We start from the raw sequence: 24,806 nt of genomic DNA, 5'->3' as shown, positions 1-24,806 counted from the left end.
TATGTACAAGATACTGTGGGGTTCAGAAGAGAAATCATTTGACTGAGTCTGGAGATGCAGAGGTTGGAGGAACTGATGCTTCAGTTGATTCTTTAAAAAAGTAAAGGTTGACTAGGCAGAAAACAGAGGGAAGTACCTTGTAAGCAAAGGTATGGGGATTAGAAATAGAATGATGACTTGGGAAACTACAAGTAGTTCATGAAATTAGATTGGAAATGTGCCATGAAATTTGGATTCATTTTGAGTGTTTTAAGGGGATGCTTTTGATGGTCACTCTGGTAAGTATGGAAGATTTCAAATCTGGCCAGGGAGATCAGTTAGAAGGATACTGTAGTAGTTAAGATGATAAGTGATCTAAGGCTAGAAGGAGTGGGAGTGAAGAAGAGGGGATAACCTTTCAAATAAGTGTTTATATAAAATACAGATATAATTAGAACATGGGAAAATTTAGGCTTTCAGACTTTGGCAAGTGTGTATCCCCCATCCCCACCCCTGGCCTTCATGAAAGATCCTCACATGTTCTTCAGATGGGTGAACATCTAAAGATGTTCCTTCTAGACCAGGGCTTTGCTGCACAGATTTTGCAAGTTTCTTTGGTTTGGGGGGCAGCCATATATGAAATGTTGACTCTCGGGAAGACATCTGAACAGCTGCAGACTTCTCATAGTATTACTAAGTTCCTGGTCCTTCTTATCAATAGCAGGGCTAATCTCACTGTCATATATCTCTCAAAATATTTTTTTACCAAAAATGGAGGCTTTTATATTTAAAACCCACTCAGGGAAGAAATGGCCTTAGTTATTGTCTCAATTGCTTTATTTTGCTTAGGGATTTTAAAATGTTTATGGTTAATATCTCTTGGTAAAAAAATACATTCAATAATTAAAAATCTAAATATATCCAGTGTTTATTTTCTCTTTTCTCAAAGCAGTATAAACAGAATATTTGGGAAATTCTCCCCTTAAGGCTCGGAGTGGTGACCCTGGGGATTCAGAGAATGGCTTTCTGTGACTGGAATGATTAATAGGAGATTATGTTTAAGTAGACCTTATGTATTTTCAGTGGACCTTATGTCACTAGCCATCCTGGAGGGCAGTAGGGGGAAGAAGGTTTGGGACAGGAAGCCCTGAGCAGGACAGCAAAGCAGTACAGTGACAGTTTGGGCCTTGGACTCAAATCGAGTCTCACACTTACCAATGTGGTTTTGAGCATGGTTTTTCACCTCTCTGGTACTTCTTATGTAAAATAGAATTAATATCTTTTTGCAATGATGAGTGAGGGTGGGAATGTAAGTATTTAATGGGATTATTTCTGTAAATTGCTTGGAACTGGTGTGGAATATGCTAAATGCTATATGAACTGTAGTTGCTGCAGATAATGATGTTGACCTTGACGAGGATCAAAAGAAGATAGTTAACTAGAGGTACTTATATTTTATATTGTCAATAAGGATGTTGGGGTTTGCAAAAGAAAGTAAAACTAACTGACCTCAAGGTTTTCAATGGCATGCTAGTGTGAAGTCACTTCTCTGCCTTTTTTTTTCCCCTCTGCCAAATAGGTTGGGAAAACAGATGACTTTTGTCCATGCCCTGATCACTAATCTATTGCATTTGCCTTATTTCCAAATATAAAGTTGTTGAAAATTTGTACAGTACCCAAACTGAATAAAAGTATCCTAAAAAATGTAGTAAAATGCTTTGGAATTGGTCAAAACTGGATTTGAAACCTGGCTCAACTACTTAGTAACTGTGTGATCTAAGGCATGTTACTTAACCTCATTGAACCTCAATTTCTTCATCTATTATAATAATTAATTTGCAGGGTTTTCATGAGGGTATTGTAAAGTGTATGTTATAAGCACGTTATAAATTGCAGGTATCATTGTTAGTTCTTGGGACATTCACCGCGTGACAGAAACAACAGCAGGCCCTGGTGGCTGGGAGGACTTCATGGATCCAACAGCAACCCGAAGAAATCCTACTCGGATGGATATAATACAACCTGCTAAGTGTCCTAGCACTTATCAGGTTGTATTATCATTGTCCGTGTCTATGGCTCTCGTCTACCAGACTCTAAATTCCTAACGGGCAAGGACAGTGCCTTATTCATCTTTGTATTCGCAGTGCCTAATCCGGTGCACATTGTAGGCCTCATTAAATGTTTGTTGAATGAAAAAATGAATCATCAACAGACATTAATTGGGCGCCTGCTCTGTGATCTCCATGGGCTCAGCTTGTCCCCGCCAGTTGCCTACAACGTCCAAGCTGTCTTCAGTATGCTTTCTCCTGAAGCTTACTCCTATCTCCTAATTCTTTTGCCAAGGACTTTTCTGTGTAGTGCAAAAATAGCAAATACACTTTATCTCAAGTACCATCTCCAGTTGATTGATAGTACCTGTCTTGATCATGTTTTATAAAAAGGATTCTGAAGCCAGATCTCAGCTCAGTATGAAAGAGGATTATAACTAATTAGTGATGTTTGCTGGGGGTGGGAGAAGGGGAGTAGCAGCACAAGTGCCACATATATGTCATATTTAATATTGTATTTTCCATGAAATACTCTGTTTCTATGCCTGTATTTTAGTCTTGGCTACTTGCAGATGTTGCATTGTTGCTGCTGCCACTACTACACTTGCTGCCAGTTGCTCCTTGGGTAGGACCAGAGTGATCATTGATCAGAAACTTCATCCTCACAGTCTGGGGTTTGCTCCTGTGGCTGGTATTCACAGTTTTCCCCTTTCAACTATACCTCAGCTATCCCCTTACCTACATTAACAGGTAGGCCTCCAGATTATGTTCACCACTCAACAGGCTCATACTTCCTTTTTCTTATTTAGTGTGATTAATCATTATTGCTTCATGAGAAGTCTTTTTTCTGTTAGAAGATGTGACAACTAGAATACAAGTTAACCAATTCCATCAGGGCCCTACAGTGAGTCATAAAAGCTCCCTTTTAATGTAGGAGAAAATTGAGCATGCTCACAGACTACAGGGCAGGGAAAAGGGAGGCATTGTACATGTGGGAGAGAGATGATAACTTTTGGCTCTTAGAACACGGGTGGAGGGTTAGCCTTAGATGAAAGGAGTTACCTCTTCACTGGGGCATAGTGATAAGAATAAGAGTTAGGAAGAGTACCTGATAAGGGTGTTGAAGATTTGTAATTGGAGAGGTGGATGATAGAGAGGAAGCTGACCAGGGACAGGATTATGGAGACAAGAGTCTAAGGAATATCCAGGCCAGAAGGCTGGATTGGAGAGCTTATGACATATCAAAGTGAACAACTAGTTTAAAACTTGATAATAGACTCAGGAAAATATAAAGTGGTCTTGGGCCATTGTTACAAGTAACATTTGGTTGCCTGGAACTGATCTTGATTGATTGACGGATGGACAGCTAGCAAGAGAGGAGTTACACAGAAATGGATTTGAGGATCCAGACTGTATATGGAAGGAAGCTCAGAGTCTGTAAAGAAAAAGAGGCCTTAGTGCAATCAAGATGGGTGCTGAGTAGTTGGAAAACTAGAATGATAGGACCTGTATCAGAGGCTGAACTTTGGAATGTTAAAATTCTAAAATTGGAGTGATCAAGATACCTGTAATGGTAGGATGTCAGATGGTTGTTTACCTGGATACTGAAGTGACCCAGGATTATAGCAAAAGCTGGGCTAGGAATGAACACTGTGGGCTAGATAAAATAGGCTTCAGTGACTGAGGAATGATCTGGAGGTTGGCACATGACAGTTGTGCAGATGCAAGAGAAGAGAGGATGTAGTGGGATGGTAGTATGAGCCTCAGAAGAGTGGTGGGGATTACTAGAAGATGAAAAAACTGTGGTTTGCCCATTGCACTGAGGTTTGGGCTGGCAGAATGCACATCTAAAATGATCCCCTCCTTTATTAAGTGCTTGTTCTATATCTGACACTTTGCTGTGTGCCATCTGTTTATCCCTTTTGGGTCTGTCAACATTTCATGTGTGAAAATGAGCAGCAATCACAGGCAAGGATAGCTAGGCTGCTGGCCCTTAGCACTGGTGGAATCCTGTGGCCATCTCCTAACTCTTTGAAAGAGCAGCAAGGCTGGTCATCTGGAAGTATGATAAAAAGATTTGTTTAGGATTAAAATTTTCCCTTGACCTTGATGTAACTTCATTACATGGTACAGGCTTTTATTGGTTGTGTTCCATAATGTGCTTTGGCTTCTGAGCCTCTGAGTTGAGGCGTGAACTAGAACTGCCCTTTGAAAAAGGCACAGTACTTTAAAAACACACGTGTTGATTAGAACAAGACACAGTCCTATTATCTAATTGAGCTTTTAAGATAAAGAGTAGACAAAAGAAAGCCCACATCAGTGGGTGAATAACAAAACCACTTTGTAAAAGCCATTTAGGTTCAGGATACATCCAGTCTGGTGGCCATATTGTAGATGTTCCCTGTGCTGTTGGGAAGGATGGCTGGAAATTGATGCAAAGAGATGACCCTTAGGACTTGGAAGGTAAAGTTTAGGAAGAGAGTCTCTGTGAACCCTCTGAAATTGCATGCAGTCATTTTTCTTTTGTTATAGTCTTCAAATGAGCTAATATTCCAATAAAGGTTTAGAGCCACTGTGTTAGGGTGACCAGGCCCTCAGACAGCCCATCCCCTCCCGTGGGGGCTGCTCTATATTTATTCCTCAGGAGGAGCTGGTAGAAGACTTCATGAAGGAGAAGAAAAGGAAAAAATCAGAGGATGACTACAGCCTCTCTTCATCCCAGCTTTGCAAAGCATGACTCAATGGATAGATCACTCTTTTGAAGACTCTCCAGACCACAGGTTGCTCTTTTCAATTGCATGCTTAGCCCTCTTGGCTCCTTTCAGAAGTTGTACTCTATGTATATATATGAACTATCACTTCCCATAAAGAGGACACCATGTAGTCAAAAATTGCCAGATCCCCAATGCTGGAATATAGGCCACCAGAGATGAGTTTGAGTTTCAGCAACATAAGACCCCAACTTCATGGAAGGAAGGTAGTCAATTGACTTGAAAATAACCCCAATCCCTGCATTCATATTCCTTTTCCTTCAGTCCCATGACTAAGATATCACTGATTAAAGCAAACAAAAGCCATGACTTTCTCCTTCCACTGGCACTTCTCTGTCCCACGTATATGCCACTCTGAGTCAAGTCACTGTCTTTCATTAGCACTTCTTTCCATCTCTTAAAACCCAAGGAGGTATGAATACTAAGGTTGAATTTGTCATAATTACTCTGTAGTTGGAGAATACTCATGTTAATCATCCTGAAACCAACTCCCACCTTATCTCCTGGGGCAGCCACAGGAGACACTGTAGCCACGGCCGGCAACTGGACCCCAGCCCCAGGGTTTACTCCTGATGTCTCAAATGATTATGAAATACCAGTAGGAGGGCTTGTATCCCTTTCTAACTTGGTCATCAGAGATTAGGATTTGCATACATATGGTATATAAGGACACACATCTTATGGGTTAATAGTAAACAGTGTCAGGTTACATTTTGTCTCTTGGGGATGGGCAAGATGGGGTATGGGGGAAGTGGAAAGTCTTGAACCTTTCAAGTATTCCCAGTGATTGTTCAGGACACCCCTAGTCACATCTTCTGGTGCCTTATCCTGTGCCTTGCCTCTCCTTTCTTCATAATCCTTCTAGTGCACTCCTTAATCTCTCTAGCCACCTTTCATCTCCTGCCCCACCCTGATGGGTTTCAGCAGGTGTTTATTTTCTTTTCCTTCCCCCAGGCCATCTGTCTGTAACAGGCTCCAGCTGGGAAGAGCCTTACTGTGAATGAGTGAATGAAGATTCAGTGAGTGTTGGTAGTGACCCCATGTTTCTCTCTGGATTTAAGGAGAGAAGGAGTGCAGTGCAGAGGGGAAGGAGAGGGAAGCTATGAAATCCCATTATAGGGAGCTGTGAAATCCCATTATGGAATAACAAATGCTTGACATTTTAGTGGATATTAGACCTAGAAGCCTACATGATTGAAGGAAGCAAACCTGAGATTTCTGATATTTGTGAGTGAAGATAGGAGTTAACTTCTTATTGCCATTAAGAATGAAGGGAGGAGAGAAAAGTAAAGGTCATAAAATCCTTTACCTCCGTGGAGAAGGCACTGAGACTCGCTTCATGAACCTGTTATTTTTAGAGGTAGAGTGAAGATAAGTTGTTGTGTGCACTTTCTTTTGTTACTCGTGAGAGGCACTGTCAGCCACTTTTCTTAGGTAAGTCTGCCCTTGTGGAGGTTTCTGTTGACCCGTATAAAAAAAACAACCCAGAAAAAAGTTTGCAACTTAGAAGAACTCTCCAGTTCAATGACAGGGTGTTAAAGGGGTTGAGGACAGAGGAAATAGCACAAGTAGTACCAAATAGCTCAGTTTTTTTTCTTTTTAATAGGATGAATGGGCCAGAGACAGTGGGCAGAATGGCTTCAGGCAACCCCAAACACCAGATAGGACATAAGGAAACAGTACAATGAAAGGTCAATACCTGGACCTTTGTCATTCCCCAGAGAATGATGGAATATCTAAAATAAAATTAGGAGCTGCTTTGGAGAAGGGTTTTAAAAGATTATTTCATAGAAGAAAGAGATTTAGAAGAGGGGAAACTTCCAATTATATAAGATGGGCATTATAGCTTTTAAAGACATCTGTTCCCTGTATAGGTCATAGAGATTGATACCAGTATCAGCCTGTGTCTGATCAGGCCAGTTTAAGCAGTTTCATGTTCCTGGAGAGATGCTGCCACTCTCTGTCTCTCACTTTGGCAGGTATTCATTCATCTGCAATGAGCCCAGTACCTTTGGCAGGTATTCATTCATCTGCAGTGAGTCCAGTACCTGAAGGAGCAAGACAACAACAAGCATCCAGGGGGACAACAGTGTGGCCTTCTGAGTGAAGATAGCAACTGAAAAGATCATGGGATTGGCTGCATTAGGCTGGGCTTGTTTCTTTTTTGAAAATAAAAAATGTTTTCTTTTTGATGACAAAAGTAACAAGTGGTCATTGTTAAAAAATAAAGTGAAAGGTATAAATTAAAAAGTAAATAATACCTATAATCTTATAACCCAGAAAATAATTCATAACATTTGCATGTATTTCCTTTTACTCTTTAAAAAAAGTGTATATAACACAGTTTAAAAATAAAATTGACATTGTATGTTATTCTCTTTTCTCATTTGAGAATAAACAAGCATTCTCCTATATCATTTACATTATTTAAAAATACAGTATTGTCACATAATATTTCATATGGTTCTAACAAAATTCATTTACAGTAAGTCCCCCTACATATGAACCTTCGAGTTGCAAACTTTCAAAGATGCGAATGTGTGTTAACATGTCCAGTCATGTAAGTTAGTTCACGTGTCTGGCATACATGGTCATGTGCATGCATCCTCTACAAGTGGTTGTGCTTTTGTGTACTTTATACCGTACTGTATACAGCATAGTAGTACAGTATCTTTATTTCAGGCCCAGAATGTGAGTGAAACTGAAGCTTACCCAGCCGCATAGCACAGGGAGATCAGCTCAGTGCTTTGTGACCACCTAGAGGGGTGGGATAGGGAGGATGGGAGGGAGACGCAAGAGGGAGGAAATATGGGGATATATGTATATGTATAGCTGATTCACTTTGTTATAAAGCAGAAACTAACACACCATTGTAAAGCAATTATACTCCAATAAAGATGTTAAATTTTAAAAGTATTTTTAAATTAAGGTAAAAAAAAAATTGAAGCTTACCTATTGCTGATGATGATCCTTCAGCTCTACCGTCTCCCACCTCCTCTCCCTCCAGTCAGTAACTAACTCTTCTTGCCTGTTCACTCGATGCCAGCCCTTGTATGCCAGCTGTTATACTGTACTACTGTACTTTTCAAGGTACTGTACTTTAAGATTAAAAATGTTTTCTTTATTTTTTGTGTTTGTTTTTTATGTATTATTTGTGTGAAAAGTATTATAAACCTATTACAGTACAGTACTTATAGCCTATTGTGTTAGTTGGGTACCTAGGCTAACTTTGTTGGACTTACGAACAAATAGGACTTATGAACACGCTCTTGGAATGGAACTTCTTTGTATATAGGGGACTTACTGTGGATGATCCCATGATGCAGACATTTTGGATATTATCAATTTTGTCTATAAAATTAAAATACAATGAACATAATTGTACATTAACCTTTATGTGCATCTCTATTTCTTTAGAATAAATTTCTAGAATTGGAATTACTGAGTTTGATGAGAGCATTATTAGGGCACCTGAAAGATGTTGAATTGTCCTCAATATTGTTGTACAAATAACATTCCCATCAGTGGTGCATAAATGTGCATCAAAATAAGCCCTTTCCTTTTATAAATCTCTCATCACTTGACAGGCAAAAATATCCATTTGTTTGAGATTTTTATTTCTAATTTGTATACACTAAAATTCACTCATCATGTATAGTTCTATAGTTTTGACAAGTATAGAGTCATGTATCCTTCCACTCCAGTACCATACAGAATGGCTTTAGCATTAATAATTTCTCTTGATTGCTCTTTTTGTTGTAAACCCCTTTCCCTCAATCCCTGGAAACCACCTATTTGTTCTCCATCCCTATGGTTTTGCCTTTTCCAGAAGGTCATATGAATGGAGTCGTGCAATATGTAGACCTTTTGATCTGGCTTCTTTCACTTAGTAAAATGCATTTAAGTATCATCTATATTGTTATGTAAATCAATATTCATTATTTTTATTGTTGTACTTCACTGTATGGATGTACCAGCTTTTAATCCATTCACTAATTGATGGACATGAGAGATATGTCCAGTTTAGGCCATTATGAATAAAGTTGCTATAAACTCTCAGATACCAGTTTTGTGTAAATATAAATGTTCACGTCTATAGGGTAAATGCCTAGGAGTGAGAGTGAGTGTTAAACTTTTACAAAGTTTCTGTATCACTTTACATTCCTACCACAAATATGAGTTCCAGTTGCTCCACTTCTTCCACATCTTAACCAGCACTTGGCATTATCATATGTTTTTAAAAATTTTACCCATTGGGTGTGTGGTGATCTCTCATTGTGGTTTTAATTTGCAGTGCCCTAATGGCATATGAGTTTGAACATCTTTTCATATGCTTATTTTCCATTTGAATATCTTCTTTTATTTTTATTGCATGTAGTGCAGTCTGTTCAAATCTTTTGCCCCCCCCTTCTTATTAGATGGTTCTTTTTCTTACTATTGCGTGTTTAGACTTCCTTATATATTCTTGATACAAGTTCTTTGTCAGATTATTTGGAATTGGATTCTCCAAGTCTGTGGCTTGTCTTTCTATTAGCAGTGCCTTTTTCAGAGTAAAAGTGTTTAATTTGACAAAGTCCACTTTGTGAAATACATGACAATGTAATTTGGGGTGGGTATAAATGAAATTAAAATGTTCAAAGCCACTTAAATTATCCAGGTGGTGTTTAATACAGCAAATATTTATTGTTGAAGTGAGACTCTAAGGATACATCTAAAAGATCTGTCCTAGTCCTTACACTTTGTAATCGTGCCTTCAATGTGGGCAGGATCTGTTTCTTGCTTCTAACCAACAGGATATGGCGGTCATCGTTTTCATAAAAATGTTACATAATATTACATTTACACGTAAAAGTAGCCTCAAAATATACAGAGCATTAATTAATAGAAGTTCACAGAGAAATCGAAAAATCCACCAAGCAACTGAGAGAATTAAACAGCTCTTTTTCAATTGTTGAGAAATCCCATATACAAATCAACAGCATACAGAAAATTTAAACAACACAAATTACAAGCCTTACCAAATGGGAGTGGAAATACAAACACTTCTGCCTTCAAGGGTTACAGAAAACAAAATTCATTTGAAGCACACTTGGAACAGTTACAAGAATTGATTCTAGGGAGAGAGAGCAAGGTGGCAGAGTAGCATGACATGAAGCTCACCCTCTCCCACAAATACAGCAAAAATACATCTACGTGTGGAGTGATTCTCACAGAATATCTACTAAATGCTGGCAGAAGACCTCAGACTTCTGAAAAGGCAAGAAAATCTCAACATAACTGGGTAGGAAAAAAGAAAAAAAAAAGCGAGAAAGGAATCAGGATGAGACCTGCGCCCCTGGGAGGGAGCTGTAAAAGAGGAAAGGTTTCTGCGCCCTGGGAAGCCCCCTCACCAGCAGGGAGATTGGCCAAGACAGAAGGGGAGCTTCAGAGCCTCAGAGGAGAATGCAGCAGCCAGTTTACTGCAGCCAGAGCAGAGGGAGAACTGCACAGGTGGTCAGTGCTGCTGTCCAGCACTCCACAGCCTGACATGCACGTCCACCAGTGCTGGTGGGGGCTGGTTGCTGGAACTCAGGCTTCAGAGATCAGAACTGGGAGAGGACTGGGGTTGGCTGTGTGTAGACAGACTGGGGTGGGGTGGGGCTGGAATCCAGTGCGACTGTGGCTGGGTGTGTAAGCACAGGAAGCCTGGACCACCTTAGATGCCAGTCGCCATTGTTTGCAGGGTGCATGAGGGGAGGGGTGGGACCAGATTTTTCCTCTGTGTACGCTCTCAGAGGGCAGGACACTGCCTGAATGGGTTCCAGAGGCAGTGGCAAGCCTCCATTGCTGCCTCCCCAGACGCTAGGAGCAGTTGTGGGACCCCGCCATCCCCCACTCAGACACCAGGAGTGGTTGTGGGCCCCTGCTGACTCCCTCCCAGACCCTGGGAGTGGTCATGAACCCACCCAAATTCCAGTCGTCGTTGCAAGCTGCCTCCACTCCCATCACATGTCCCAAGTGCACGCCTGAGCTGCTTGCCTGAGCTGAGAACCCCAAGACTGGGCACAAGCCACTGCATCTGCACACCCCCTATCAAGGGGAAAACAACCAGCACACGCTGGGGAAAGAGGCGACAGGCATCCATACTAAAAACAGCCCTCACACCAAAAATATTAAACCCACACAAGCTACACAGGGACAACCCCACATATAAATAGCCATCCAAGACCACAGTAGATAACTTTCTCCTAAACTCACAGAGTAAGAGAAATATAAGTAAAATGAAGGAACAGAGGAACAACTCCCAGTTAAAATATCAAGAGCATTCCCCTGAAAGAATTAACAATGAAACAGGTCTCTTGACACTGAGTTCAAAAAGGAGATAATGAAAATAATGAAGGAATTAAGAAAGGCTATCAAAAGAAATGCAGAGTACTGTAAAAAGGAACTAGAAACTATAAAGAGGAACCAAGAAAAATTAGAAAACTCATTTACAGAGATGAAAGCTGAGCTAAAGGCAATGAATAGCAGAATGAATAATGCAGAAGAATGAATAAGTGACCTGGAAATCACCCAATCAGGACAGCAGATAGAACGCAAAAAAAAAAAAAAAAAAGAAAAATAAAGAAAATAGTATGAGACCAATGGGATAATATAGAGTGTGCCAACCCACACATAATAGGGATTCCAGGAAAAGAAACAGAAAAGGGGACCAAAAATATATTTGAAGAAATTATGGCTGAAAACTTCCCAAACCTAAAGAGGGAAACAGATATCCAGGTACAGGAAGCACAGAGGGTTCCAAGCAGGATAAACCCGTACAGACCTACACCAAGACATATTACAATAAAAATGGCAAAAGTTAAAGATAAAGAGAGAATTCTAAAGGCAGCAAGAGAAAAACAAAGAGTGAATTACAAGGGAACCCCCATTAGGCTATCAGCTGATTTCTCTATGGAAAAGTTGCAGGCCAGAAGGGAGTGGCAAGATATATTCGAAGTCCTGAAAGGGAAAAATCTACAAACTAGGATACTCTACCCAGCAAGATTATAATTTAGAATAGAAGGAGAGATAAAGAATCTCTCATAGCAATACTAAACCTATCCTAAAGGAAATATTGAAAGGTCTTCTCTAAATAGAAAAGAAGTAAGAATCCATGGGGAAGAGAAAATCACAATTGGAAAATAAATCACTTAAATAAGCCAGTACACAGATTAAAAACAAAAAATTTTCTGTGAAAGTGATGATAACCACAATGAACAGCATAAGAATGAACATGAAGATGTAAAAGAGGATATTGAAATCATAAGACGTGGGGGAGGAGAGTAAGAAAACGTAGATTTTTTTTCCCCCTAGAAAGTGTTTGAGCCTATATGACTACTAGTCTAAGGCAAGTAGATATAGGAAGGGGTTAACATACTTGAAAAACAGGGTAACCACAAATCAAAAACATACAGTAGATTCACAAAAACAAAAAAGAAGAGAACAGAAGTACAATACAAAAGAAAATCAAGTCACAAAAGGAAAAACAAAAAGAAAAAGAAAGAAAGAAGAAATACAGAATCAATGGGAAAACAAGGTTCAAAATGGCAATAAATACATATCTATCAATAATTACCTTAAATGTCAGTGGACTAAATGCTCCAATCAAAAGACACAGAGTGGCAGATTGGATTAAAAAAAAAAACAGGAGCCTATGATATGCTGCCTACAGGAGACCCACTCTGGGGCAAAGGACACGCATAGATTGAAAGTGAGGGATGGAAAAAGATATTTCATGCAAACGGAAATGACAAGAAAGCAGAGGTCTCAGTACTCGTATCAGACAAAATAGACTTTAAAACAAAGGCCATAAAGAAAGATAAAGAAGGACACTATATAATGACAAAAAAGATCAATATAAGAAGAGGATTTTACACTCGTCAACATATATACACCTAATATAGGAGCACCCACATAGATAAAACAAATACTAACAGACATAAAGGGAGAAACTGACAGGAATACAATAATAGTAGGAGAATTTAACACCCCACTCGCATCAATGGACAGATCTTCCAGACAGAGAATCAATAAGGCAACAGAGATACAAAGTGATACAATAGAGCAGTTAGACTTAATTGATATTTTCAGGACATTACACTAAATAAAACCTAGAATACACATTATTTTCAAGTGCACATGCAACATTGTCTAGGACTGACAACATACTAGGGCACAAAACAAGCCTCCACAAATTTAAGAGTATAGAAGTTATCTCAAGCATCTTTTCTGACCACAATGGCATGAAACTAGAAATTAACCACAGAAAAAGAAATGAGAATAAAAAGATTTCATGGAGACTAAACAACATGCTACTACAAAACCAATGGGTGAATGATGAAATCAAAGAGGAAATTTAAAAATACCTTGATACAAATGACAATGAAAATATAACCATACAAAATCTATGGGATGCAGCAAAAGCAGTTATTAGAGGGAAGTTCACAGTGATACAGGCTTTCCTCAAAAAATAAGAAAAATCTAAAACAACCTAATTTATCACTTAAAAGAATTAGAAAAAGAAGAACAAACAAAACCTAAAGTCAGCAGAAGGAAGGAAATAATAAAGATCAGAGAGGAAACGAACAAAATAGAGAACTAAAAAACAATAGAAAAAGTCAATAAAAGTCAATACAAGCTGGTTCTTTGAAAAGATAAACAAAATTGACAAACCTCTGCCCAGGCTCACCAAGAACCAAAGAGAGAACGTAAAAAAACAAAATAAGAAATGAAAAAGGAGGCATAACAACTGATACTGCAGAAATACAAAAAAAACATAAGGGAATACTATGAATTATTATTAGCCAACAAATTCAACAACCTAGAAGAAGTGGACACGTTTCTAGAAACATACAGCCCACCAAAATTGAATCAAGAAGAAATAGATAATTTGAACAGAGTGATCACTAGAACTGAAATAGAATCTATAATTTTAAAACTCCCTACAAACAGAAGTGCAGGACCAGATGGTTCCAGAGGCAAATTCTACCAAACATACAGAGAACTTATACCAATCCTTCTCAAACTCTTCCAGAAAACTGAATAAGAGGGAACACTCCCAAGGACATTCTATGAAGCCACCATCACCCTGATACCAAAACCAGAGAAAGACACCACCAAAAAAGAAAATTACGGGCCAATATCTTTGATGAATATAGATGCAAAAATTCTCAACAATATATTAGTAAACTGAATCCAACAGCACATAAAAAAGATCATACACCACAACCAAGTGGGATTCATCCTAAGTTCACAAGGATAGTTCAACATACGCAAATCAATCAAGGTGATACATCACATCAACAAAAGAAAAGACAAAAAATACATGATCATCTTAATAGATGCAGAAAAAGCATTTGACAAATTCAACATCCATTCATGATAAAAACCTCTTACCAAAGTGGGTATAGAGGGAACATATCTCAAAATAATAAAAGCTATTTATGACAAACCCACAGCCAATATAATACTCAATGTTGAAAAGTTGAAAGCCTTCCCACTAAAATCTGGAACAAGACAAGGATGCCCATTCTCACCACTTCTCTTCAACATAGTGTTGGAAATCCTAGCCACAGAAATCAGACAAGGAAAATAAATAAAAAGTATCCAAGTTGGAAGGGAACAGGTGAAATTTTCATTATATGCAGATGATATGATACTATTTATAGAAAACCCTAAAGATTCCACACAAAAGCTACTAGAATTGATCAGAGAATTCAGCAAGGTAGCAGAATACAAGATTAACATACAGAAAAAAAAGACTGCATTCCTTTACACCAACAATGAAATATCAGAAAGGGAAGGTAAAAACAAATACCTTTTAAATTTGCAGCTCCAAAAATAAAATACTGAGGAATAAACTTGACCAAGGAGGTGAAAGACGTATACACTGAGAACTATAAAACATTAGTAAAGGAAACTGAAGATGATTCAAAGAAGTAGGAAGATATCCCATGCTCTTCAACTGGAAGAATTAATATTGTTAAAAATGACCATACTACCCAAAGCAATCTACAGATTTAATGTGATCCCTATTAAATTACCCATGACATTTTTCACAGAAATAGAACAAATAATCCTAAAATTCATATGGAACCATAAAAGACACAGAATTGCTAAAGCAATCTGGAAGAAAAAGAACAAAGCAGGAGGCATAACCATCCCAGACTTCAAACAATACTACAAAGCTACAGAAATCAAACAGCATGGTAATGGCACAAGAACAAACATGGATCAATGGAAGAGAATAGAGAGCTCATAAATAAACCTACACACCTATGGTCAATTAACCTTCAACAAAGGAGGCAAGAATATACAGTGGGAGAAGACAGCCTCTTCAAGTGTTGGTGGGAAAGTTGGACAGCCACATGTAAGTCAATGAAATTAGAACCTACCCTCTCGCCATACACAAAAATAAACTCAGAAGGGCTTATAGACTTAAACATAAGACATGACACCATAAAACGCCTAGAAGAGAACATAGACAAAACATTCGCTGACATATATCGTACAAATGTTTTCTTAGGTCAGTCTCCAAGGCAATAGAAATAAAAATAAAAAGCAAATGGGACCTAATCAAACTTACAAGCTTTTGTACAGCAAAGGAAACCATAAACAAAGCAAAAAGACAACCTAGAGAATTGGAGAAAATATTTGCAAATAATGAAACTGACAAGGGCTTAATTTCCAAAACATACAAACAGCTCATACAACTCAACCACAAAAATACAAACAACCCAATTGGAAAGTGGGCAAAAGACCTAAAGAGACATTTCTCCAAAGAAGAAACACAGATGGCCAATAGGCACATGAAAAGATGCTCAACATTGTTAATTATTAGAGAACTGCAAATCAAAACTACAATGAGGTACCACCTCACGCCAGTCAGAATGGCCATCATTAAAGTGTTGACAAATAATAAACGCTGGAGAAGGTGTAGAGAAAAGGGAACCCTCCTACAGTGTTGATGGGACTGTAAGTTGGCGCAGCCACTATGGAAAACAGTATGGAGGTTCCTCAGAAAACTAAAAGTAGAATTACCATATGATTCAGCAATCCCACTCCTGGGCATATATCCAGACAAAAGTATAAATCAAAAAGATACATGCAGGACTTCCCTGGTGGCACAGTGGTTAAGAATTCACCTGCCAATGCAGGGGACACAGGTTCGAGCCCTGGTCTGGGAAGATCCCACATGCTGTGGAGCAACTAAGCCCGTGCACCACAACTACTGAGCCTGTGCTCTAGAGCCCACGAGCCACAACTACTGAGCCCTCACACCACGACTACTGAAGCCCATGCGCTTAGAACCTGTGCTCCGCAACAAGAGAAGCCACGGCAGTGAGAAGCCCGCACACCACAACGAAGAGTAGTCCCTACTTGCCACAACTAGAGAAAGCCCGTGCACAGCAGTGAAGACCCAACACAGCCAAAAATAAATATAAATAAATTTATATTAAAAAAAGATACATGCACCACTGTGTTCATAGCAGCACTATTCACAATAGCAAAGACATGGAAACAACCAAAATGCCCATTGACAGGTGAGTGGATAAAGAAGATGTGGTACATATATACAATGGAATATTATTCAGCCATAAAAAAGAACGATATAATGCCATTTTGCAGCAACATACATGCAACTAGAGATTATCATACTAAGTGAAGTAAGAAAGAGAAAGACAAATACCATATGACATTACTTATATGTGGAATCTAAAATATGACACAAATGAACCTATCTATGAAACAAAAACTGAATCAGGATATAAAGAATAGACTGGTGGTTGCCAAGGGGGAGGTGGGTGGGAGAGGGTTGGATTGAGAGCTTGGGATTAGCAGATGTAAACTGATATATATAAAATGGATAAATAGGGGAATTCCCTGGTAGTCCAGTGGTTAAGAATCCACCTTCTAATGCAGGGGACATGGGTTTGATCCCTGGTCAGAGAACTAAGACTCCACATGTCACGGGGCAACTAACCCTGTGAACCACAACTACAGGGCCCATGTGCTCTAGAGCCCTGTGCCACAACTAGAGAGAAGCCCACATACCACAATGAAGAGCCCGTGTGCCACAATGAAGAGCCCGCATGCTGCAACAAAATATCCCGCATGCCGCAATGAATATCCCAGGTGCTGCAGCTAAGACCCAATGCAGTCAAAAATAAAATAAATAAATATTTTTTTAAAAAGAGAAAAGTTACTTAAAAGCAAAGAAGGGATAAATAACAAGGTCCTACTACATAGCACAAGGAACTATATTCAATATCCTGTGATAAACCATAATGGAAAAGAATATGAAAAAGAATGTATATATATGTATAACTGAGTCACTTTGCTGTACAGCAGTAATTAAGAGAACACTGTAATTCAACTATAATTCAATAAAAAATAAATTAAAAAAATGTTAGTTCTGCCTCAATGTCCGGAGAAGCTTATTTTGATTCATAATATACTAGACAGTGTTCCAGTGGGATAAATGGCACAGTTTCATTAGAATGATTCAAGAAAGTTTTAATAAAGGGACTGTTTTAAAGATATGTGTGAGGAATTAGAAAATCATGAGGGGTAAAAAAAAGTTTAGGAACACTAAGAGTGAAGATGAAATTATTTTTAATTCCAGAAATGACAAGGAGAGGGAGTGGCTACAAGAACTTGAGAACTGTAGGCAGAGACACTCTTAGTGGAGTCGTGCACTGTATTTGAGGAATACAGTCAGCCCAAGTTCCTCACATGGAGAGAACTGTGGAAATATAAAACAAAACCTCATCCCTTTCTAATTTCTTACTCTGGTTCTCCACTGGCTAAACCAACTGGAAGCCAAAAAACAATTATACAGCCTATTGTCTTATCATGAAAAAAAAAAGTACTAGAGAAAATACCAATTACTAGGGAAATATCAATTGAGGGGCATTCTACAAAATACCCGAATAATACTTTCCCAAAATATCAAGGCCATCAAAAATAAGGTACAAAAGTGTCACAACCAAGAAGAGACTAAGAAGACATGATCACTAAATGTAATGTAGTATTCTAGATGGGACCCTAGAACAGAAAAAAAAAAGGGTATTAGGTAAAAACTGAGTAAATCTGCATGAAGTATGGGCTTTAGTTAATAACAAAGTATTAGTTTTAGTTTACTAATTCTAAAATATTACTATAACAATGAAAGATGTTAAACAGGGGGAACTAGGTGTGAGTATATGGAAAATTTCTGTACCATCTTTGCAATTTTCTGTAAATCAAGAATTGTTCTAAAAAAAGTTTATTAAGAAATAAAATTCAAAAAAAGAATAGATTCTCCATAAATTATTTACTAATTTTAAAGAAGTGGTATCATAGCAACCATGTTGTCTTACCACACTGCAATTAAGTTATATATGAATAAAGAAGGTAAATAAAACATCTACACAGACTAGCGAACAATACAGTCAAGATGGCTAAAGGTGATCCCAAGAAACCAAAGGGCAAGATGTCTGCTTATGCCTTCTTCTTTTTTTTTTTTTTTTCCGTACGCGGGCCTCTCACTGTTGTGGCCCCCCCCGTTGCCGGGCACAGGCTGCGGACGCGTGTGGGATCCTCCCGGACCGGGGCACGAACCCATGTCCCCTGCATTGGCAGGCGGACTCTCAACCACTGTGCCACCAGGGAAGCCCATGCTTATGCCTTCTTTGTGCAGACGTGCAGAGAGGAACATAAGAAGAAAAACCCTGAGGTCCCTGTCAGTTTTTCTGAATTTTCCAAGAAATGCTCTGAGAGGGGGAAGACAATGTCTGGGAAAGAGAAGTCTAAATTTGATGAAATGGCAAAGGCAGATAAAGTGCGCTATGATCAGGAAATGAAGGATTATGGACCAGCTAAGGGAGGCAAGAAGGACCCAAATGCCCCCAAGAGGCCACCATCTGGATTTTTCCTGTTCTGTTCTGAATTCCGCCCCAAGATCAAATCTACAAATCCTGGTATCTCTATTGGAAATGTGGCAAACAAGCTGGGCGAGATGTGGAATAACTTAAGTGACAGCGAGAAGCAGCCATACATCAACAAGGCGGCAAAGCTGAAGGAGAAATACGAGAAGGATGTCACAGACTATAAGTCTAAAGGGAAGTTTGATGGTACCAAGGGTCCTGCTAAAGTTGCCCAGAAAAAGGTGGAGGAGGAAGATGAAGAAGACGAGGATGAAGAAGAGGAGGAGGAGGAGGAGGAGGAGGAGGAGGAGGAGGAGGCAGATGAATTAAAAAAAACTGTAGATATGTCTCGTTGTGAATACCTTAGAGTAGGGAGCGCCGTGATTGACACACCTCTTGCCCGAGACGAGTCTGTTGCCTTCATTAGGTTTAAGTACCCAGTTGGATCATGATCATATCGTAGTCTCTCAAAGTGCTCTAGCAATTGTCAGTGGTTTACATGAAATGGCCATAGGTGTCTGGAGCACCCGGAAACTGTATCAAAGTTGTACATATTTCCAAACATTTTTAAAATGAAAAGGCTCTCGTGTTCTCCTCACTCTGTGCACTTTGCTGTTGGTGTGACAAGGCATTTAAAGATGTTTCTGGCATTTTCTTTTTTTTAAAGTTTGTGATGTGGTGTGTTAACTCTATGGTCATTGGCTAGGAATCCGGAGTTCTCAACTGTACATATCTATAGTTTGCAAAAAGAACAAAGCAACCGAGATGCACTCTTGAAGCTCCTTGCTTGGCGTGGAGGCTGTAGAAGTGATGCCTTCTGGAGGGGCCATAGCTCAGGGTGTGCACTGTGGGGCTGGACCTCTGGACACTGCAGTGGGCATCCATTTAGCTTCAGGTTGTCTTGTTTCTGTATATAGAGACATAGCATCCCGCTGCCATTCTTAGCTGTGGAAAAGGGGGGGGGTCAGCTGGCATGAGAAGTGTTTTGGATCCTTTTTAGTTGAAGTACGGTAGTTTTAAACTGTTTTTTAAACAAACCATAGAACTCTTCATTGTCAGCAAAGCCAAGAGCCACTGCACTGATGAAAGTTCAAGAACCTTCTGTACTAAACACGATCTGCAATGTTCTGTTATTTTTTTGGTATGTTTAGAATGCTGAAATGTTTTTGAAGTTAAATAAACAGTATTACATTTTAAAACAAAACAAAACATCTACATATATTGTATAATTTAAAACACACTTCTAAATATATGAATCAAAGAAGAAATCATGAGGGACATCTTAAAATACTTAATGTTTAAAAATAATGAAAATAATACATATAAAAACCTATGAGATATGATGAAAGCATGTTTTAAGGGAAGTTTATAGCCTTAAATATTTATATTAGATGAGGGGGTGAAAATTAAACAGCTAGGTATCCAATCTAAGAATATAGTAAGAAAAAATGGGAGGGGGGAAGTAGAAGGAAGAAGGTATTAAAGGCAAACCATAAATTCATAAAATAGAAAACAAAGATAATAAATGTCAATAAACCCCATATTTCTTTGTTTTACAAAACTAATAAAATAGACAAACATTTGGGAGATTCATCAAGATGAAAAGGTACAATGAAATAATATAAAAGAGGGAAATCATAACAAAGGAAAAAAGATTAAGAAGAGTAAGGAACAGTATTAACAATTTATGTCAATAGGATTGAAAATTTAGAGGAAATACATGAATTCCTAGAAAAATGTGGCTTAACAAAACCAACTCAAGAAAAAATAGGAAAGCTGTATAGTCTCATAAAATATTTAGTTATTAAAATGAGACAAAACTATATGCTTTCTACCAGAAACACATTTCAAATAAAAATACATAGATAATATTATATTATGCAAACACAAATCAAAAGGAAGTTGGAATGGCTATATTAATATTAAAAAGTAGACTTCAGAAGAAGAAATATCCCTAGGATAAATAGTGACATTACATAATGATAAAGCTGGCACTATACCAAGAAGACATAACAATACCTGAACCAAGAACCGACAGAACTGCAAGGAGACAGACAAATCCACAATTATATCTGGAGATTTCAATACTTTACTCTTAAGAATTAATAGAGAGGCATCACACTCCCTAATCTATACTATAAAGCTATAGTAATCAAAAGAGTATGGCAGGAGGAGGAAAAGAAAATGGCGGAAGAGTAAGAGGCGGAGATCACCTTTCCCCCGCCGCCAAGATACATCAGAAATACATCTACACGTGGAACTGCTCCTATAGAACACCCACTGAACGCTGGCAGAAGACCTCAGACCTCCCAAAAGGAAAGAAATTCCCCACATACCTGGATAGGGCAAAAGAAAAAATAAACAGAGACAAAAGAATAGGGACGGGACCTGCACCAGTGGGAGGGAGCTGTGAAGGAGGAAAGGTTTCCACACACTAGAAGCCCCTTCACAGGCGGAGACTACAGGTGGCAGAGGGGAAGCTTCAGAGCCACGGAGGAGAGCTCAGTAACAGGGTGCGGAGGGCAAAGCAGAGAGATTCCTGCACAGAGGATCAATGCCGACTGGCACTCACCAGCCTGAGAGGTTTGTCTGCTCATCCGCCAGAACGGGAGGGGGCTGGGAGCTGAGGCTCGGACTTTGGTCGGATGCCCGGAGATGACTGGGGTTGGCTGCGTGAACACAGCCTGAAGGGGTTAGTGCACCACGGCTAGCCGGGAGGGAGTCCGGGAGAAGTCTGGAGCTGCTGAAGACAAGAGACTTTTTCTTCCCTCTTTGCTTCCTGGTGCAAGAGGAGAGGGGATTAAGCGTGCCGCTTAAAGGAGCTGCAGAGACGGGCACGAGCTGTGGCTATCAGCGCGGACACCAGAGAGGGACATGAGATGCTAAGGCTGCTGCTGCCGCCACCAAGAAGCCTGTGGAAGCACAGGTCACTCTCCACACCTCCCCTCCTGGGAGCCTGTGCAGTCCGCCACTGCCAGGGTCCCGGGATCCAGGGACATCTTCCCCGGGAGAACACACGGCACGACTCAGGCTGGTGCAACGTCACGCCAGCCTCTGCTACCGCAGGCTTGCCCCGGATCCGTACCCCTCCCACTCCCTGGCCTGAGTGAGCCAGAGCCCCCGAAACAGCTGCTCCTTTAACCCCGTCCTGTCTGAGCGAAGAGCAGATGCCCTTAGGCGACCTACACGCAGAGGTGGGAACAAATCCAAAGCTGAACCCCAGGAGCTGTGCGAACAAAGAAGAGAAAGGGAAATCTCTCCCAGCAGCCTCAGAAGCAGTGTATTAAAGCTCCACAATCAACTTGATGTACCCTGCATCTGTGGAGTACCTGAATAGACAACGAATCATCCCAAATTGAGGAGGTGGACTTTGGGAGCAAGATATATCATTTTTTCCCCCTTTTTCACTTTTTGTGAGTGTGTATGTGTATGCTTCTGTGTGAGATTTTGTCTGTATAGCTTTGCTTTCACCATTTGTCATATGGTTCTGACGTTCCCTTTTTTTTTTAACTTTAAAAAATTTTTCTTCTTGATAATTATTTTTTAATGTAATAACTTTATTTTATTTTATCCTACTTTATTTTATCCTCTTTCTTTCTTTCTCTCTCTCTCTCTCCTCTCTCTCTTTTTCTTTCTTTCTTTCTTTCTTTCTTTCTTTCTTTCTTTCTTTCTTTCTTTCTTTCTTTCTTTCGTTCGTTCTCCCTTTTATTCTGAGCCGTGTGGATTAAAGGCTCTTGGGGCTCCAGCCAGGCGTCAGGGCTGTGCCTCTGAGGTGGGAGAACCAACTTCAGGACATTAGTCCACAAGAGACCTCCCAGCTCCATGTAATATCAAATGGCGAAAATATCCCAGAGATCTCCATCTCAACACCAAGACCCAGCTTCACTCAATGACCGGCAAGGTACAGTGCTGGACACCCTATGCCAAGCAACTAGCAAGACAGGAACACAGCTCCATCCATTAGCAGAGAGGTTGCCTGAAATCATAATAAGGGTACAGACATCCCAAAACACACCACCAGACGTGGACCTGCCCACCAGAAAGACAAGATCCAGCCTCATCCACCAGAACACAGGCCCTAGTCCCCTCAACCAGGAAACCTATTCAACCCACTAAACCTACCTTAGCCACTGGGGACAGACACCAAAAACAATGGGAACTATGAACCTGCAACCTGCAAAAAGGAGACCCCAAACACAGTAAGATAAGCAAAATGAAAAGACAGAAAAACACACAGCAGATTAATCAAGTCCAGGAAGCACAGAGAGTCCCATACAGGATAAATCCAAGGAGAAACCCACCAAGACACAAATTAATGAAACTATCAAAAATTGAATACAAAGAACAAATATTAAAAGCAGCAAGGGAAAAACAACAAATAACACACAAGGGAATCCCCATAAGGTTAACATCTGATCTTTCAGCAGAAACTCTGCAAGCCAAAAGGGAGTGGCAGGACATATTTAAAGTGATGAAGGAGAAAAACCTACAACCAAGATTACTCTACGAATAATGATAGTAAAGATGATTCAAAATCTTGGAAATAGAATAGACAAATTGCAAGAAACAGTTAACAAGGACCTAGAAGAAATAAAGAGGAAGCAAGCAACGATGAGCAACACAATAAATGAAATGAAAAATACTCTAGATGGGCTCAGTAGCAGAATAACTGAGGCAGAAGGACGGATAAGTGACCTGGAAGGTAAAATAGTGGAAATAACTACTGCAGAGCAGAATAAAGAAAAAAGAATGAAAAGAACTGAGGACAGTCTCAGAGACCTCTGGGACAACATTAAACGCACCAACATTCGAATTATAGGGGTCCCAGAAGAAGAAGAGAAAAAGAAAGGGACTGAGAAAATATTTGAAGAGATTATAGTTGAAAACTTCCCTAATATGGGAAAGGAAATAGTTAATCAAGTCCAGGAAGCACAGAGAGTCCCATACAGGATAAATCCAAGGAGAAACCCACCAAGACACAAATTAATGAAACTATCAAAAATTGAATACAAAGAACAAATATTAAAAGCAGCAAGGGAAAAACAACAAATAACACACAAGGGAATCCCCATAAGGTTAACATCTGATCTTTCAGCAGAAACTCTGCAAGCCAAAAGGGAGTGGCAGGACATATTTAAAGTGATGAAGGAGAAAAACCTACAACCAAGATTACTCTACTGAGCAAGGATCTCATTCAGATTTGATGGAGAAATGAAAATCTTTAAAGACAAGCAAAAGCTGAGAGAGTTCAGCACCACCAAACCAGCTTTACAACAAATGCTAAAGGAACTTCTCTAGGCAAGAAACACAAGAGAAGGAAAAGACCTACAAGAAAAAACCTGAAACAATAAAGTAAATGGTGACAGGAACATACATATCGATAATTACCTTAAATGTAAATGGATTAAATGCTCCCACCAAAAGACACAGACTGGCTGAATGGATACAAAAACAAGACCCATATATATGCTGTCGACAAGAGACCCACTTCAGACATAGGGACACATACAAACTGAAAGTGAGGGGATGGAGAAAGATATTCCATGCAAATGGAAATCAGAAGAAAGCTGTAATAGCAATTTTCATATCAGACAAAATAGACTTTAAAATAAAGACTATTACAAGAAACAGAGAAGGACACTACATAATGATCAAGGGATCGATCAATGAATAAGATATAACAATTGTAAATATTTATGCACCGAACATAGGAGCACCTCAATACATAAGGCAAATACTAACAGCCATAAAACGGGAAATTGACAGTAACACAATCTTAGTAGGGGATTTTAACACCCCATTTTCACCAATGGACAGATCATCCAAAATGAAAATAAATAAGGAAACACAAGCTTTAAATGATACATTACACAAGATGGACTTAATTGATATTTATAGGACATTCCATCCAAAACAACAGAATACACATTTTTCTCAAGTGCTGATGGAACATTCTCCAGGATAGATCGTATCTTGGGTCACGAATCTAACCTTGGTAAATTTAAGAAAATTGAAATCATATCAAGTATCTTTTTCGACCACAACGCTATGAGACTACATATCAATTACAGGAAAACATC

The 24,806-nt window shown here is 39.3% G+C and overlaps 1 protein-coding gene and 1 long non-coding RNA gene across 2 annotated transcripts; both read left to right on the top strand.

Annotated features, from left to right (window-relative positions):
* The first annotated feature begins 7 nt into the window (after positions 1-7).
* Positions 8-8,760, top strand: LOC102992698 (uncharacterized). Its single transcript, XR_448537.3, has 3 exons — positions 8-4,807; positions 5,753-5,817; positions 6,778-8,760. It is a non-coding gene; the product is annotated as an uncharacterized lncRNA (long non-coding RNA).
* Positions 8,761-18,484: 9,724 nt separating this feature from the next.
* Positions 18,485-19,668, top strand: LOC102992986 (high mobility group protein B3-like). Its single transcript, XM_055081687.1, has one exon. It carries the CDS (start codon positions 18,591-18,593, stop codon positions 19,176-19,178), a length of 588 nt encoding a protein of 195 aa, XP_054937662.1. The 5' UTR covers positions 18,485-18,590; the 3' UTR covers positions 19,179-19,668.
* Positions 19,669-24,806: the final 5,138 nt, after the last annotated feature.

The sequence above is a fragment of the Physeter macrocephalus genome, chromosome 21, assembly GCF_002837175.3.
Source record: "Physeter macrocephalus isolate SW-GA chromosome 21, ASM283717v5, whole genome shotgun sequence".
Lineage (NCBI taxonomy): Eukaryota > Metazoa > Chordata > Mammalia > Artiodactyla > Physeteridae > Physeter > Physeter macrocephalus.
Note: the sequence above shows the minus strand (reverse complement) of the source record. Positions and strands in the feature narration are given on the sequence as shown.

Bases quoted from the DNA above. Each gene is read 5' to 3' on its own strand.
- LOC102992986 (XM_055081687.1), top strand. From the start codon at position 18,591: ATGTCTGGGAAAGAGAAGTCTAAATTTGATGAAATGGCAAAGGCAGAT.